The following is a 16,400-nucleotide window of genomic DNA, read 5'->3' as shown; positions in this document are numbered from 1 at the left end:
GTCAGAAGGTAGCCTTGGAGTGTGAAGAAGAAGACGCGGCTTATGCTGAGTCGGTCTGTGCAGCGGAAGAGTTGAAGTTTTACAAGGATAATGTTGATCCGGCTGATATGACATCTTTGAAAAAGCCAACTACGGAGCATGACCTGATAATGAAGTTTAAATCGGCCGATGACACCAAGCTTGTTCATTTCGTTCCTGGCGACTCGTCCAAGCAGTTCAGTATCAGTGCTAATCTGGATCCCAAATAGGAAAGCGCGCTAATCGAGTTCATCCGTGAGAACCGGGACATCTTGCATGGAAACCTTCTGACATGCCGGGTGTACTGAGGGAACTCGCTGAGCACACTCTTAATATTGATCCGAAATTTAAGCCGGTCAAGCAATTCCTTCATCGCTTCAATGAGGAGAGGCGTAAAGCCATTGGTGAGGAGGTGGCCCGGCTCTTGGCAGCTGGGTTCATTATTGAAGTGTTTCATCCTGAGTGGTTGGCTAATTCGGTGCTAATGCTCAAGAAGAATGGCATTTGGCGTATGTGTGTGGATTACACAGACTTGAACAAGGCTTGTCCGGCTGATCCCTTTGCTCTCCCACGTATTGATCAAATCATCGATGCTACGGAGGGTTGTGAGCGTTTGAGTTTTTTGGATGCTTACTCTGGTTATCATCAGATCAAAATGGCAGTTAAGGACCAAGAGAAGACAACTTTTATTACTCCCTTTGGAGCCTTCTGCTATGTTCTATGCCTTTTGGGCTCAAGAGTGCCCAGGCGACTTATCAGCGATGTGTGCAGAATTGTCTTCATACTCAGATTGGGCGTAATGTTCATGCTTTTGTGGATGATATTGTGGTGAAATCCAAAGAGAAGGAAACCTTGATAGATTTATAAGGGAGACCTTTGATAATCTCTGGGTCTACAATATGATGCTTAACCCGGCCAAGTGTGTCTTTGGTGTGCCGGCAGGTAAGCTTTTGGGATTTCTAGTTTCTAACAGAGGCATTAAGGCTAACCTAGAGAAAATCAAGGCTATTACCTCTCTGGCGAAACCCAAGTGTATAAATGATGTCCAGAGAGAAGGAAACCCAAGAGTATTGCAGCTTTAAGACGGTTCATAAGCTGGTTAGGTGAGAAGGCCATACCACTGTACCAGATGATGAAGAAAACATACGACTTTGTCTGGAGTGATGCTGCTAACGATGCATTTGAAGATTTGAAGAGACAGCTAGCTGAGCCGCCGGTCCTTGCTGCTCCCATTGATAAGGAGCCATTATTGTTATATGTGGCTGCTAACACACGTGCTGTCAGCGTGACCATTGTGGTGGAGCACAAGGAGGCTGGCAAAAAGTATTCGGTTCCACGGTCGGTTTACTACATCAGTGAGGTGCTTATTGAGTCCAAGCAGAGATATCCACATTGGCAGAAGCTTGTTTATGGGGTGTTCATGGCTAGCCAAAAGCTTAAACAATAATTTCTGGGTCATCCCATCATTGTGGTCAGTTCTTCTCCTCTAGGAGATATCCTTCAAAACAGAGAAGCCACGAGAGGAGTTGCCAAGTGGGCCATTGAGCTTGGGCCTCATGGTGTAAAGTATGTGCCACGCACTGCTATCAAGTCTCAAGCACTGGTGGATTTCATCAACGATTGGACAGAGCTGCAGATGCCTGAAGAGAAGCCGGACAACACATATTGGACTATTCACTTTGATGGGTCCAGGCAATTGGAGGGCTCGGGGGCTGGAGTTGTTTTAGCTTCCCCTCGAGGTGACAAATTTTGTTATGTGCTAAGGTTGATGTTTCCTTGTACTAACAATGCAGCTGAGTATGAGGCCTTGCTCCATGGTCTTCGGATAGCTAAAGAGATGAGCTTAAGCCGGGTAAGGTGCTTTGGCGACTCAGATTTGGTAGCTCAACAAGTCTCAGGCAAACGGGATTCCAAGGATCCCCTCATGGCGGCTTATCGCCGTGAAGTTGATGTTGTTGCTGGACACTTCAAGGGTTATCAAGTGGAGCACATTGATCGCAGAAAGAATGAGGCAGCTGATGCTTTAAGCCGGCTGGGATCTCAGCGTAAACCGGTAACACCGAACATTTTCTTGGATATTCTGCATAATCCTTCTGTTAAGTTACCTATAGAGGAAGACTTGGTTGTTCCTGACCCAGAAGCACAGTTGGTGGCGGCTCTTCACGTCATCCCAGATTGGACAGTGCCATACTTGGCTTATATGACCTGGGGCGAGTTGCCTGAGGATGAAACCTTGGCTAGGCAGATAACCCGGCGGTCTAAGTCAATAACAATTGCCAATGGCAAGTTGCATCATCGCAGTGTCACTGGGACGTTTCAGCGTTGTGTCTCTCCTGAGGAAGGTCAAGAGATTCTTCGTGAGATTCATGAAGGAGATTGTGGCCATCATGTCGGTTCAAAGTCCCTTCTGGCCAAAGCTTTTTGTCATGGGTTTTATTGGCTGACGACTCACCTGATGTAGAGGATCTGGTCAGTAAATGTGATGGTTGTCGAAAATTCTCACGGCGAGCTCACGTACCAGCTCAGGAATTGAGGATGATTCCAATTATTTGGCTGTTTGTAGTGTGGGGGCTTGACATGGTTGGGCCTTTTAAAAGGTCCAAGGATAAAAAGACCCACCTCTTGGTGGCGGTTGACAAATTCACAAAGTGGGTTGAAGCAGAGCCGGTCAGTAAGTGTGACGCGGCAACGGCGGTTCAATTCATGAAAAAGGTGATTTTCCGTTTTGGCTTTCCCCATAGTATCATAACTGATAATGGCACTAACTTGTCCAAGGGTGCCATGGAGGAGTTTTGTCAACGTGAGCATATCCGGCTTGACGTTTCATCAGTAGCTCACCCCAAATCCAATGGTCAAGCCGAAAGAGCCAATCAGAAGATTTTGAAAGGAATCAAGCCCCGGCTTCTGGTTCCTTTACAACGAACGCCGGGTTGTTGGGTGGAGGAGCTACCATCAGTGTTATGGAGTATGAATATTACCCCCAACAGATCTATGGGTTACACCCCTTTCTTCATGGTTTATGGAGCAGAGGCGGTTCTTCCTAGTGACATCCATCATGACTCACCCCGCGTGGCGGCTTACGTTGAAGCCAATAATGAACAAGTGTGTTAGGATGCACTTGACCTGTTAGATGAAAAGTGTGACTTGGCAGCAGCCCGCTCGGTGATTTACCAACAGGACCTGCGCCGTTATCACAGCCGTTGGGTTAAGTCCAGAACCTTTCAAGAAGGTGATTTGGTGCTCCGGCTCATCCAGGATCAAACTGATACACACAAGTTATCCCCACCTTGGGAAGGGCCCTTTGTGGTTAGCAAGAACTTGAACAACGGGTCATACTACCTTATCGATGTTCGAGAGCATAAAGACTCACGTAAGTCGGAGGAGGAGACTTGCCGGTCGTGGAATATTGCTCATCTTCGGCCTTACTACACTTGAGCTACCGGCTCTTATGATGTACATATTTTTGACGATGTATATATTATGATAAGTAATAAAGCAGGACCTCTGTCCTTTTCATCTTAAAATGATTATATGCCTTCATCATTATAATTCCAAAGACCAATTGGGGGCTACTAATCATATTTGAATCATGGCTTAAACCCTTGTTTGGTCTGACTTTGATCATATTCGAATCAGAGTCATTAAAAAAATCTCAAGGTTATTTGGGGGCTTCATGTTCAAACATAGGTCGTATTCGAACCAAAGAGAACATAGTTGTCGGTACCCTCTTGATTGGCGCAATGCCAAACCCACTAGGGGGCTTCTTGATCGTATTCGAATCATATCTTAACCCCTTTCTAGGTCCGACTTTGATCATATTCGAATCAGAGTCGTTAAAAAACTCTCAAGGTCACTAGGGGGCTTCCTGTTCAAACATAGGTCGTATTCGAACCAAAGAGAACATAATTGTTGGTACCCTGTTGATCGGCGCAATGCCAAACCCATTAGGGGGATTCATTGATCGTATTCGAATCATAGCTTAACCCCTTTTGGTCCGGCTTACTGGTCGTATTCAATCAGAAGCCTTGCTTTTTTCTCTCTGTTTGACTTAAGATTTTGAAAATACTCTTTTGGGTTTGTCTTGAGACCTTTTGTTCATATCTGAGGCATATATATGTGTGGTTTCTATTTTACCCGACTTAACTTTGGATAGTAAGTCGCCAGCATATGACAATCATCAAACATTTGGAAGTCTTCACTTCTAAAGATTGGGTTATCACCCTTACTGCACAGGTCACATAAACCGACAGTGACAATTCAATATCATAGGCATGATATTATTATTATAGTTATGTTTCAAAGATAGGGTTCATAAACAAAGGCTTATCTGTGACTCCTTTTTACACATCAGTGGTTATATGTGGGATATTATGACCCGCCCTGCGGTAAACCGCCAAGGGTTCTTGTGATCTATCTCTGTGTGCGGGATATTTTAAGGACGTTCTTTTGCACAAGGAACATAGATGATAAGTATCACAAGGGTGAACATAAAGGAGGAGGCTTAATAGTGTTGAGCACCAAAAATATGCACGATGGCACGACAGATCAAAGTCATTTCTACCCTATTACATGACTCCCTGAGTCCAAATGGTTGAAATGTTTTTCCAGAAGGCTGCTAATATGAGCCGCCCGGCGGATTAATTCTCTTGTTGGCCTGATGCTTCCGGGTCAACCCTCTCCATGTCTTTGTCCTGTCCGGCGTCCTGGAAGGTTGATGATGACAAGTAAATGCCATTCAAAGCTTCAAATTCAACTTCATCCTCAATTAGCCTGACCGGGTCAAGTTCAGGGGCAAAGGTGTGCTTACGAATTGGAGGGATCAGGCTTGTCAATTTATAAGCCAGGGTTGGCTGCCTCTGAGTTACTGCATTGTAAGCCGGATGATACTTGGTGAGGTCTGTCTCATTGGCAATCATGCTGGCCACGGGACGTATCTCCTTCACGCAAGCAACAAAGTCCGTCTGTTCAAACGAAGTGCCATCCTCCTTAAGGCTGGGGTACCCAATGGCGATGTCGGCTGGGTCTAATTCCGACAACCATTCTTTGGCCCGGCTTAAGGCAGATATGGCTCCGGCTCTCGCAGATGGCCGATTTAATTCATTGAACCGCTGGGGCAGCAAAGAGAGCCTCTTCAGCACATCAACCAGGAGTGTGGGGGCTTCATTTGACAGGGCAACTGTGGCTAAGGCATGCTGAGCTCCAGTATAAAGTTGTTCCACGAGCGTGTAAACCGCCTTCAGCTTCACCAGCATGTCCTGGTTGAGGTTGGTGCTCCTGGGGCCTGCATAGCAATAACAGGTGAGTTAACAACAATTCATATGATCACCAGAAAGATTCAATACTTGACACTTGTAGGGCGGCTTACCAAAGATTGCTGAGACCATCTGAGACACATGGCGTTTTAAGCCGGACAATTCAGTGGCCACCTCTTCAAGAGCCGCCTCTGCTTTCTCAACTCCATGGGTTAAGGCAATCTTTTCCTTAGCCCAGACCTTTTTCTCAACTTCAAACTCGGCCCTCAATTTTTCTTGTTCAGACACGCTGAATTCAAATTTGGAGTTTGCTCTTTGAGTCTCTGTCTTTTGTAGCTCCAAGCGGTTCTTCAATTCAGACAAATCTGATTGAAGTTCAGAAGTGGTGTTCTTCAAAATCATAAACATTAATATGCAATATTAAGTCCCAAGCCTTTTGCAAGCAACAACACTTGGCACTTGGGGGCTAATGTATATAGAAAGATTTGCCGAAGTGGCGGCTTATGAGAGTAAAGTCCCAAGCACTTTGCAAGCAAGAGTACTTGACACTTGGGGACTAATGCATATTGTTGTTCAAAGTTACACAAGTACTATCTTCTACACAAGCATATGAAGGACCGGCTCATTCATACTGGCTAAACCGGCCCTTGAGGACTACAGATTAAGCCATATTTTAAGGTTTTACCAAAGGATATTACTAATGATCATAAATTTGTTCTAAGTCTACAACATATTCATCATAAGCAGTAGACTTGGGGGCTGGCATAGTAAGGTTAATTCAAGGAAGGGAGGAATTTATACCTCAAATTTTTGGTGCATTTGTTTTACAGGGTCAACTTCAAGATCACGACTGCTATGCACCCGGTTAAGATAACCAGATAAATCCTCGCCAATACTCAACTGGGAGTAATCAGCCATGTCAAATATGACTTTACGCTCCTCCTTGGCAGAACACCTGGTCAGCACACTAGGTCTTCCTAGCTCACTATAGTTGGTCTTGGTGATTTCCACGTCAACATCTTGTGGGTTGGCTGTATTAGCCGGGCTTGAAGCTTCAGGGTTTGCAGAGCCATCGATGGTTTGATCGACAAGCGGATCAGCAGTCATTGTTGGCATGTCGTGCACCGGCTCAAGTGGCGGCTCAGGAACAGAGGCCTCAGGCGTTGCGGGTTGAAGCTCCGGCTCATTCACGGTTCATTCTTCGGCCGGTTTGATTTTCTTCACCCTCTTACTGGGCTTTGCTTTTCCACTTCATAAAATCAAAGAGGTTAGTACAAATATAAAGGTTTGCAATGAGTACAATATAAGTAAACCGTCATTACCCTGGAGCGGTCTTAAAATCCGGCATGTTGGACTGAATTGAGTCGCCGGAAGAATGTGAAGTTTCCTGATAATTTGAATTAGAAGAGAGGTTGACGAGTGAGACCCGCCAAAGGATAAAAATAATTTAAGTCGGAGGTGACCTCATTTCGGCGCTTCCTCGGCGTATTTGGTAAGCCGAAGGAGAGTTCTGCATCCTTACTGGTCCGGGTCTGCCTCCGGCTCTCATGAATCTGTCGCTTCAAAAGAAAGTGAGGATCCTGGTAAGCTAAGGGATGTGAAAATCTTATTTTCTGGGTTACTCTTTAGATTTTTGTCTTGGCAAAGGCTCCGAGTCGGAGGAAATAATAGTTACCTCTTCACCCACTCCCTGACTCGTTCCCGTGTCACCCTGATGATAATCAGTGTCAATAAGGTGGTTAAAAATGAGCCAAGAGAGTCAGGGGCTACCTCCAACTCAGAGGAGTCATCCAGTTAAAGCATATCAGGAGCGCTGGGATTCTTTCCTCTTTTCTTGATGGCGGCTTTCCTGGTGGCTTTCTTGGCCTTCCTGGCTCTCTTTGCAGCCTCATGGTTATATTTTTTTTCCACAACTTATCATCAGCCTGTGAAAATCGGCAAGGGTTTGAGTTAAGACAAAACATCAAAGAGAAAGGTGAAATAAATAAGGTTGGCAACTTACCCCTGGAGCCGGGTTAGCTTTGCAGAAAGGGCTTAGGCCCACCTTGCCACAGTCGGACAGGCTTTCATTAAAAGTGACTTTGTCATTTCATCGACAACATCATCAGGTAAATCATCAGGGTTGTGGCGCAGAGGATCCTTTTTGTCTCCTGTATAAGTGCACACTAACCCGGAGCGGCGACTCAACGGGATGACCCGCCATGCGACCCAACACCAGACCAAATCAATGTCATTTAAGTTGTTCCCTGGCAGAGCTTTGATCTTTGCAAGGGTAGGGGCGAGCTTCTGGCGTTCTGCAGCTGACAACTTGTCGGGAAGCGGATGATTGGACTCAAGGCGCAGGGCGCGGAAGCCGGGCAGAGGGTTCTCATCAGCAGGAGAAGTATCTTGACAGTAGAACCAAGTCTGGTTCCAATCTTTGGGGTGACTCGGAGGTTATGCATAAAGAAAGATAGCGTCTCTCCGTCGTTGGATTGAGACCCCGCCTAGTTCCAAACTCGGTCCGTTGGAATATTCATTCTGGCGGTGCAAATAAAACAATTCCCTGAAAAGTTCCAAACTGGGTTCTTCTTCAAGGTACACCTCACATAACACTTGAAAGTTGCAGATGTTAGACATGGAATTGGGTCCGATGTCCTGAGGACGAAGATAAAAAAAGTGCAGAACATCTCCGAAAAACTTTGATTCGGGGGGCGAAAAGCCCCAGTTCATGTGATCCGTGAAGACAATGACTTCCCCTTCTTTAGGCTGAGGTTTTTCTTCTGTTGGATCAGGAGCCCGGTACGACATGACATCCTTCTTTGGCAGATAGCCGATTTTCACAAAATCATCGAGTGTGCCCTCTGTAATGATGGATTTGACCCAGTTGCATGAAGTGACTGTTTTTGGCGGCATTATGAACAAGGAAGCCTAATAAAGAGTAAATTTTCCGGTTCAAATTTAAGCCACAGGAAAAGTATTACAACATATATTCAGAATGGCGGCTTACAAAGGGGCCTAATGGTATATGACTAATTACGTCAGGTTATTTAAGCCGCCATGAGCAGTTTTGATGTTATCTATTGTGAATCACCGTTAAAAGCCGGTGGTATGAGCCGCCATGGCTAGGAGGATGTATTAAGACGAAGTTTTCTTGCTAAGTACCATACAAACAGGTTTCACATGTTGCAGCTATTATTTTGGATCAGTGGCTGTTCAGAAAAAGGGAATAAATCTAGACCTAAAAAACCAGTGCAATGAGTTCATAAGCTCTAAAAGGGATCTTTCTTACAGTAAAGGGGATCTGCTGGTATGAAAGGTAAAAGTAAAACAACTCCCGCATATGTTTTGTACCATTTCTGGCTGCGGTGGACATGCTAAGAAGAACACTATGAAGAACGCGACGAACAAGTCGAAACCCTAATGCGGATCTGAGATACAGGGAAGCAAGTACTTACAGATGCAGATTGACCACGGAGGGGCGCCATTATTTCTCTGGTTCGGTCAGGGTGATGCAGCAGCCAAGATGAGGTCGATGGTGCGCTTCGCGATGGCGGTGGAGCTCCAGCGGCAGAAGGTTACGAGAGGAGGAAGACAATGGAAAGGGAGAGAATGAGAAGAAGACTGGTCGCGAGTATTTATAAGGAAAGACTCATAAGTGGACGCGAAAAACAAGGAGGCTGAAAACATGGTTATCCAGCTGCCCAGACGCCTCGATTTTCAGGATGGTTTTTAAGATAAGGATCTATTGAGATATGATTGGACAAAGTGTGAATTAATGGCAAGTGACGTCATGGCGGGTTATCACAGATCCAGAAGATGACGTCATGGCGGGTTATAAGCTCTCGCACAAATGAAGATCAGAAGATTTCTCCTAAGTATTGAAGAGTGACATGAACCAGTTCACTGGGGCCTAATGTTGGAGATATAACTATTAGGCATGACCCGCCGAGGAGGGGTCGGGTCATACCTAAGGCGATTCATCAATATGAAGCCCACGAAGATATTTGAAGATGGCGGTTCAACTAAGGGCTCAAGGCTCAAAGGCGACTTAAGGCCCATAGAGATAAACCGCCATGTGTGTATGACTTATATTGTAAGGCCAGAATAGATAGTCACCGAGCCGGACACTGTTTATGAGCCGGCCGGGACTCTATGAGCCGTTGGGCGTCGACCTCTGTATATAAAGGGACGACCCGGCGGCGGTTCAGGACAAGTAAGAACAGATCGAGAACTAGCTCAAGCGGATTCGCTCCCTGGTAATCGAGACATAAGCAATAAACTGGATCGTAGGCTTTTACCTTCACCGTAAGGGGCCGAACCAGTATAAACCCGATGTCCTTTGTCCCGCTTAACCCCTTTAAGATTTCTAGTTGCGATGGCTCCACGACTAAGTCCTTGCTAGGACATCTGCCATGACCTTTCCACGACAAGGACCATGCAAACCGTGTCTCCCTTAGAATATTGAACAAAATTCCTACGCTGCCATTATCATCACAGCAAGAAGGATGGAACAGTGTCCTATACCTCAGCACTCTTCGACACTAGTAGGCGACAAAACAATATATCATGTTGGGACAATTTGGGAGGGGATTGCATGATATAGGGTTAGAGGACATGGAAGAGCTGGCAAGAAAAGGTCCGCCGCCATCGACGGAAGGGGATCTCGTGGTCCAAAGTTAGAGATGTGAATACCTTACTGGACAAGGTCATTTCTGTTGATGGGAGAGGATTTCATGGTCCAGACCAAGGATGGAGAAGAGTTGGCTGGGAACACATCATCCGCTGCCACGGTTGGCGGCGGCGGGATGGCTTTAGGCTCGTTCGCGGGGACGAATAGCCTATTCGTTGAAGTTTTTTTTGCCAAAACCGACTATGTGCAGGGTGTAAATGAAAAATATACCATCCACGTGGTTGGGAACGAACCTGGGCCCATCCGTGGCACTCATTTTAAATCCAATGGCTCATAATGACTGATCGCATGATCACACCTCCAATCGAGATCTCATTCTAGTCTCCCCCGAGATGTGTTTGTGTGGGGCTGGCTACGAATTGTGTTGCATGGTAGCACTTCTCGCCTGTTGAGTGGGCCAAGTTCCTGGGAGAATCTACGCTCATTTGAATTGCTCACATATATTTTTTAAAAATATCAGGAATATATGCTCACATTTCACTTATCAAGATCCATAAAAAAACTTAATGTATCATAACTCTAGCTTGGAGATAGGTTTATATAATTATTTTGAAAAAAGAAATAAAATTCAATATTAACCTTTTTCTTATGTTCGGTTTCCATGACAGCTCGATACAACGGTGTTTCAAATTTAATGTAAAAGTTTTTTCTCGTTTTTCTCCCCTAACCACCCTAGGCAGCTAGGGAAAACTCTGTCCTCCGGCTTTCACTAGCGAGCCACACCATAGAGAGGGCGTGGAGAGAGAGAGAGAGAAGGAGAGAGAGAGAGAGTTGCATGCGGGAAGGGGGGAGTTAACACGCCTTAGATTATGGGATTTTCTAGAAACGCTAAAACGCCTTAGATATTGGAAGGAGGGAGCAATTATTATGTGTTGAAATGCTTTATACTTCTGATGAACTTTATAATGTATTCGATACTTTAAAAAAAGTTATGTCTGCGTTGGTATGCCTCTCATGATTGGTCCATATAGCTAGTAGTGTATTTATGTTCTGTATTTCACCTCATCCTATCTTGGTCAAGCATGTTGGTTATGTTAAAGTTGTGTACTCTCTTCGTTTAAAATACTTATCGAAGAAATGGATGTATCTATACATATTTTAGTTTTAGATACATTCATTTTTATCCATTCTTCGACAAGTATTTTCGGACGGAGGGATTCTTAACACGGTAGTTGTCATGTGAGCCCGGACTCGTCTCCTTTTGAAGGACAGTAAATTCAAAAAAGATAGCAAAAAATACAAAAAAATGTGAATAAAAATTGGCATGCAAGATGCTTGGGTGCGCAAGATTCGTGCAACTTTTGGTGGTGATCAGATCGTGCAATTTTTTTTTCAAAGTTTCACAAAAGACCTTTTTTTTGGCCGATAGCTCCTCGAATGTCTAGCTTGACACTTCGTCAGATCAGCAGGACCCTGCCTGACATCGCCGACTACCCGCCGCGCGCCGCCGACCAGCAAGCGCGCGGGCGCGCTGCAGCGCCGCTCTGCCCGGAATACAGGAGAGGCGGCGCGAGATGGAGGCGCAGCTTCCCGTCCAGGGCAACCGCGCGCAGCGTCGTGCCGCTGGGCTCCGTCGTGGGGCTCCAGGAGAGGGGGTCGCGGCAGAGGGAGAGGCCGTGGCCTCGTGGCTCGCCCGAGCTGCCCGCGAGGCGCGCTATCTGATCCGAGCTGCAATGGAACGAGCTCCTGTTCCTGAGGTAGGCACGTCTGAGTATATTTCGTACTATAATTGCAAAAGAAGAATATTCGTACTTATAATTGCAAAAAACGAGTATGTTTATTACTACTGGCAATCTTCTCGGTAAATTTTTGGTGATGAATTTAGAAACTATTAGCCTGCTATTTATGTTCTTGTATGCAGCATTGCAAGCGAATTTAGATAAATATATATACTACATTGCTGCAACTCCTGCCACACTATTTACACACACACACACACACACACACACACACACACACACACACACTAGGAGCAAATTAATTTGCAAACGAGTAGATTCATCGCTTTGTACATAGTTTCATATCTACTTATATCGACTACACCGGCTTATTGCGCCCATATGGATGTTCTTAATGACAGGACAAATGTAAATTTCACAGATGGTTGGCATCAATCTGAATCTTTGATTCATAACTGTAACTTCTCCTTTTCCCTGAAGATTCTACGATAATGTTGTGATAAAAGCATCCACCTTGTCGTTCATCCCTCTTGACAGAAACTTCATGCAGATTGGAGGTTTCACCTTGGCAAGAGCAAGCACCGACTGAGGCAGAACCCACAGTCCATCGCCGCAAATCAAGCCGGAAGCAACTGCAGGTGCAAATGTTTCCGATTTGGCTCTGTCCAGCCTTTGCCAGACAAAAAGGATCACTGTCCCGATGAACATGTCGATGGCGAAATACGATCCTATGTAGAATGGGATTGCCATCGCCATTGGGATTGGTATGAAGTTTGATACCTTCTTGGGAACAAGATCTCTTATCAAGTTGACAACGATTGCTCCAACAAAGAATATGTAGCAGAGAGTAAGGCAGTTCTTTGGTAGCGATGAGAAGCCATCGACACCTAATATTGCCATGCTGCGGAAAATGGCAGCATTTGGTGCAGGGTACTCAGTTCCACTGATCCCAATATTATCAAAGGCCTTGTAAAAAAGCCAGAAAACACAGGGAGCAATTACGCAACCCATTGCAGTGCCTATGACTTGGCTGATGAACATTGACCTTGGTGAGGCCAGTGTCAGGTATCCTGTTTTGAAGTCCTGCATCAGATCAGCAGCAGTAGAAACAATGCTCATCATCACACCACAGGCAGCCAGACCTGCAAGAACACCTCCATGTGAAGCACCTGTCCATGCACCGAAAGCAAAGATTGCGAGCTTTCCATAAGTTGTAACGAGAGACCAATCAGTGAGGCCAGTTCCATAGGCATTGCAGAAGGCAAGTATCGGTGCTACGATATAGGCTACCAATATTTGGTACCACTTCAGCTGAGGGAATATCTGCGGGACAGTGCCAATAGATACGGCGGCAACAGCAGCATAGCCTCCATATGCAATGTACCAGGGGATTTGATCCTTTAGAAAGAGTTCATTGCGTCGCTCCTCATCGTATGATATAGCTGCAGTACTGTTACTTGGTTCATCATCAGAGATTGGAAGTGTACTAGCGCTACTCTTCTTGTGTTGAGATCTTAATGACCAGGCTGTGAGAATGAGCATCTTGAGAAAGTTGTAGAGGCCATCACCGAGAATCAAGGCAATGGCTATGAACACCTGTAATTCCAATTGAAATTTAGTAGAAGAAAGGAAAACTCAGGCTTCAAGAAAGAGCGTTTTCTTACCCGGTAACCTTGCATTCCATGAAGACTAGTATCAGCAAGATCGGCAGAGAACCAAATACCCCTTTTCTTGGCTATGAGAGGCCACATTATTCCCCATGACAGGATGCCTCCAAGGAGAACAGATACATTCACAATATGTGGGCAAATAATTCCAACTCCGACATAGGTAGGAGAGAAGTCAAAGTAAAACCTTCAAAAAAGAAGTTCGATTAAGGAGAACTTTGAAAGAGTTGTGCTCTGCAGATTTGAACGATACTTCAAATTCAGAAATCAGAGTAAGAACATGATGTAATGACGGTTCGCCTCGCCTAATTAAGTCTCCTCCAGAGCTGGAGAAGGCTGAGGCTTAAGGACTCCAACACGTCAAATTGTCAAAACAGGGTGCACACAATTAGCTAACACGAACCTTGATTCTATATAAATTATGTAAACTAATTGTCATGCTAACTATTTTTTTGTTTTAGTGGTCGGCAAGTCATATTACTTTTCGTAGGCCGGGTTCGAGAAAACACAAATATAACCTTATGAACAATTGGTTGATTTTGTAGAAAACAATTAACCATATCCTTGTGTATACAAATAATTAATTGATCTGGTTCATAAACAAAACAATGTGCATTCCAGGGGTTAGAGGGTTCCCTAATTTTCTGTAAGGCCCAGGTTCAATTTCGACTGCTTTGGCAAAAAGAGCCTCCATGTATAGTTCACCCAAGCGCGAGTGGTCCAAGATACGCCGACGTGGCAGCCACGTGGACGGTTTTTTCTCTTCTGGATCGGTTTTGGCTTTAACTGAAGAAATAAACGAGCTTGCTTCCTAAATCGATCACTTCCCGAGTTGTTGGATTAAAGTGTGCAACGAGTTTAAGTTAATGGACTAACGACGCATCATTCTTTGGAGAAATTTGACTGGAGACGTCCTTTGCAGGGTCTACAGTCTTTACCTGTTTTGGTAAGCTTGCAACCCTAATGATGGGAATTGGTTGAATCCACAAGTATCGGTGGCTGTGTAGAACCACTGAAAGAAACCCCAGAAGAAGCTGAGCACGAAGAATAAGCCCAGTTTCTTTACTTGCTTCCTGTGAAACGACGCAAACCAAAGCAAAACTCGTAAGCTCATCGTGTACAGATGTGACTAGCTCAAAAATAGAAATGGTTGCAGTATTTACACTGCAATCTTGGCACCATGGGGCGTGTGAAAGCCGTTTATGAGATAGGCCGTTGCAGTGCCGCTTGGATAGGTCAGCTTGTAGTCGATGATCATGATCTGAACAGTGCTAATTTGGTTAAAATGTTGTGCACATGATTGCTTGAGAAAATAAATATTGGAACATAGAACGATTTTACCTTCCTCAGAGGAACTAGACCAAAGAGCCCAATGAAGCTGACAAGGAGGAGGAAACCAATTATCCATCCAAGATGCGGATTCTTGATATTTTGAGGGTTATTTGCCTCATCTGCCTGGGAAGCGATTCTATCACTCATGGCCAGTAGGTAGTTACCAAAGCCACCTGAAAGACGTGGATGAGTTACTCGTGAAATAGGGGTCCTGGGCAAGTGCTTCCATAAAATTTAACTCTTTGCCAATATCATTTATAAAAGAAGATCCAGAGAAATCCACAAAAGAGGTTAGTTCCAAAAGAGAAATTTGCTTGACATATTCATGTAGAAATAACCAACAAGCTCGACATGTATCTAAGAAGCTTTAAAATTTGCCTCTTGTGGGCTATAGTCTGTAATTCGTCCTGGCCTTTGGTCTTTTTGCAAAAAAAGAAACGAACAAAAGAGTTTGTAATCCGTAAAGTTGTTTGAAGGGTGACTTAGTATGTAATGAGCATGTGTTCAAAAAGAAAAAGTATGTATGAGCATGCCAGTAATCAAAACTCGATTTTGTTACTTGTCAGTATCGAAAATCAATATTTGAAAATCGCGAAAGTGATGGACGTGCTGCCACAAGAATTACCGCTGAAGGAGATGCCGTAGGCGGCGACGACGCAGGTCTGGATGACGGTGTTCTCCTGCCGGGTGAAGGGCTGCCTGAGGAGGCCGACCTTCTCCATGGCGGCCGTCCAGAGGCGGACAAAGAAGAAGCTGAGGAGGCCGGCGGAGACGTTGAGGGAGGGGATGATGCCGACGGTGAGGTTGAGCTTCATGACGATGACGCTGAACATGGTGGCCAGGAAGAAGCTCGCCACGAAGGCTCGCACCGTGAGCTGCTCCCGCCACGACGGCACGCGCTGGTCCGCGAACGCGCGCTCCACGGACGGCGCCTCGTCCTCCTCCGCAGCGGCGACGGCGCCCCCGCCGCCGCCCTCCCCGTCGACGCGCGGCTTGTTCCGCCGCCGGAGCTCGCTCGCCTCCACCATCTCCACGTCGTCAGCCGCGGCCGCGTTCGAGCCGGCGGCGTGCTGCATGGCGGTGGCCATGTGGCTGCAACCGAGCAGGACAACGACGCACCACGGACGCTGCCTTTCTAGCTCGAGGTGGCCGGGCGGAGGTGCACGCCGCAGGCCGGAGCCTTTGGTTGGTTTATATGCAGGGCAGCAGGGGTGCTTCCACAGCTCCACTGAGATGACGAGAACGGCCGGCCAGGCAAGGACAACGACGGCCCGCGTGAACGTAGGCTCGACGCCTTCTGGTTTTGACTTGTACTACGTACCTCTGTTCCTAAATGTACATTTTTTAATAGAGGGCGTAGTTTGTAAGCATGTGCATCTGGTGTACAGTTTTTTCACATTTGACATAGTTGGCATCTACTATTATTGATGTGTCTGCTTAAGTCGGGTTATTATTCTTTCTGTGTAAGCAACCTTCTCGTCGATATATAGCAAGATACATATGGTGAATTTACCAATCTTGAAGCTCCCAGACTCGGGTCCCCATACTCTTTATCTTCAAGTGATTAACCAATTGGATGAGATAACTCCATCCCGCAAAATCGTTATACGGTTCGTCCAAAAATGATTTTGCCGGAAGTTATGGCCCACCACAAAAATAGATCTCGTAAAAGCGTACGCGAAATTTAAAAACTTGCATAAAAGTTACGTTCCTCGTTACATAGTTCGTCTAGAACACACGGAGATAACCATACATAAAACTAAAACATAGATAAAGATAG

At 45.6% G+C, this 16,400-nt stretch overlaps 1 protein-coding gene across 1 annotated transcript; it reads right to left on the bottom strand.

Moving 5' to 3' along the window:
* Window positions 1–11,790: 11,790 nt before the first annotated feature.
* LOC123046077 (probable metal-nicotianamine transporter YSL13) lies at window positions 11,791–15,892 on the bottom strand. Its single transcript, XM_044469364.1, has 6 exons — window positions 15,246–15,892; window positions 14,630–14,793; window positions 14,452–14,549; window positions 14,227–14,361; window positions 13,286–13,475; window positions 11,791–13,217 (listed from the first exon to the last, which is right to left on the bottom strand). Exons 1-6 carry the CDS (start codon window positions 15,706–15,708, stop codon window positions 12,105–12,107), a joined length of 2,163 nt encoding a protein of 720 aa, XP_044325299.1. The 5' UTR covers window positions 15,709–15,892; the 3' UTR covers window positions 11,791–12,104.
* Window positions 15,893–16,400: the final 508 nt, after the last annotated feature.

Source organism: Triticum aestivum, chromosome 2B, assembly GCF_018294505.1.
Source record: "Triticum aestivum cultivar Chinese Spring chromosome 2B, IWGSC CS RefSeq v2.1, whole genome shotgun sequence".
Taxonomy (NCBI): Eukaryota; Viridiplantae; Streptophyta; class Magnoliopsida; order Poales; family Poaceae; genus Triticum; species Triticum aestivum.
Note: the sequence above shows the minus strand (reverse complement) of the source record. Positions and strands in the feature narration are given on the sequence as shown.

Coding starts and splice junctions, on each gene's coding strand:
- LOC123046077 (XM_044469364.1), bottom strand. CDS start 15,708: ATGGCCACCGCCATGCAGCACGCCGCCGGCTCGAACGCGGCCGCGGCT. Junction 14,794..15,245: donor CTACGGCATCTCCTTCAGCG/GTAATTCTTGTG, acceptor CACGTCTTTCAG/GTGGCTTTGGTAACTACCTA. Junction 14,550..14,629: donor GTCTAGTTCCTCTGAGGAAG/GTAAAATCGTTC, acceptor AGCACTGTTCAG/ATCATGATCATCGACTACAA.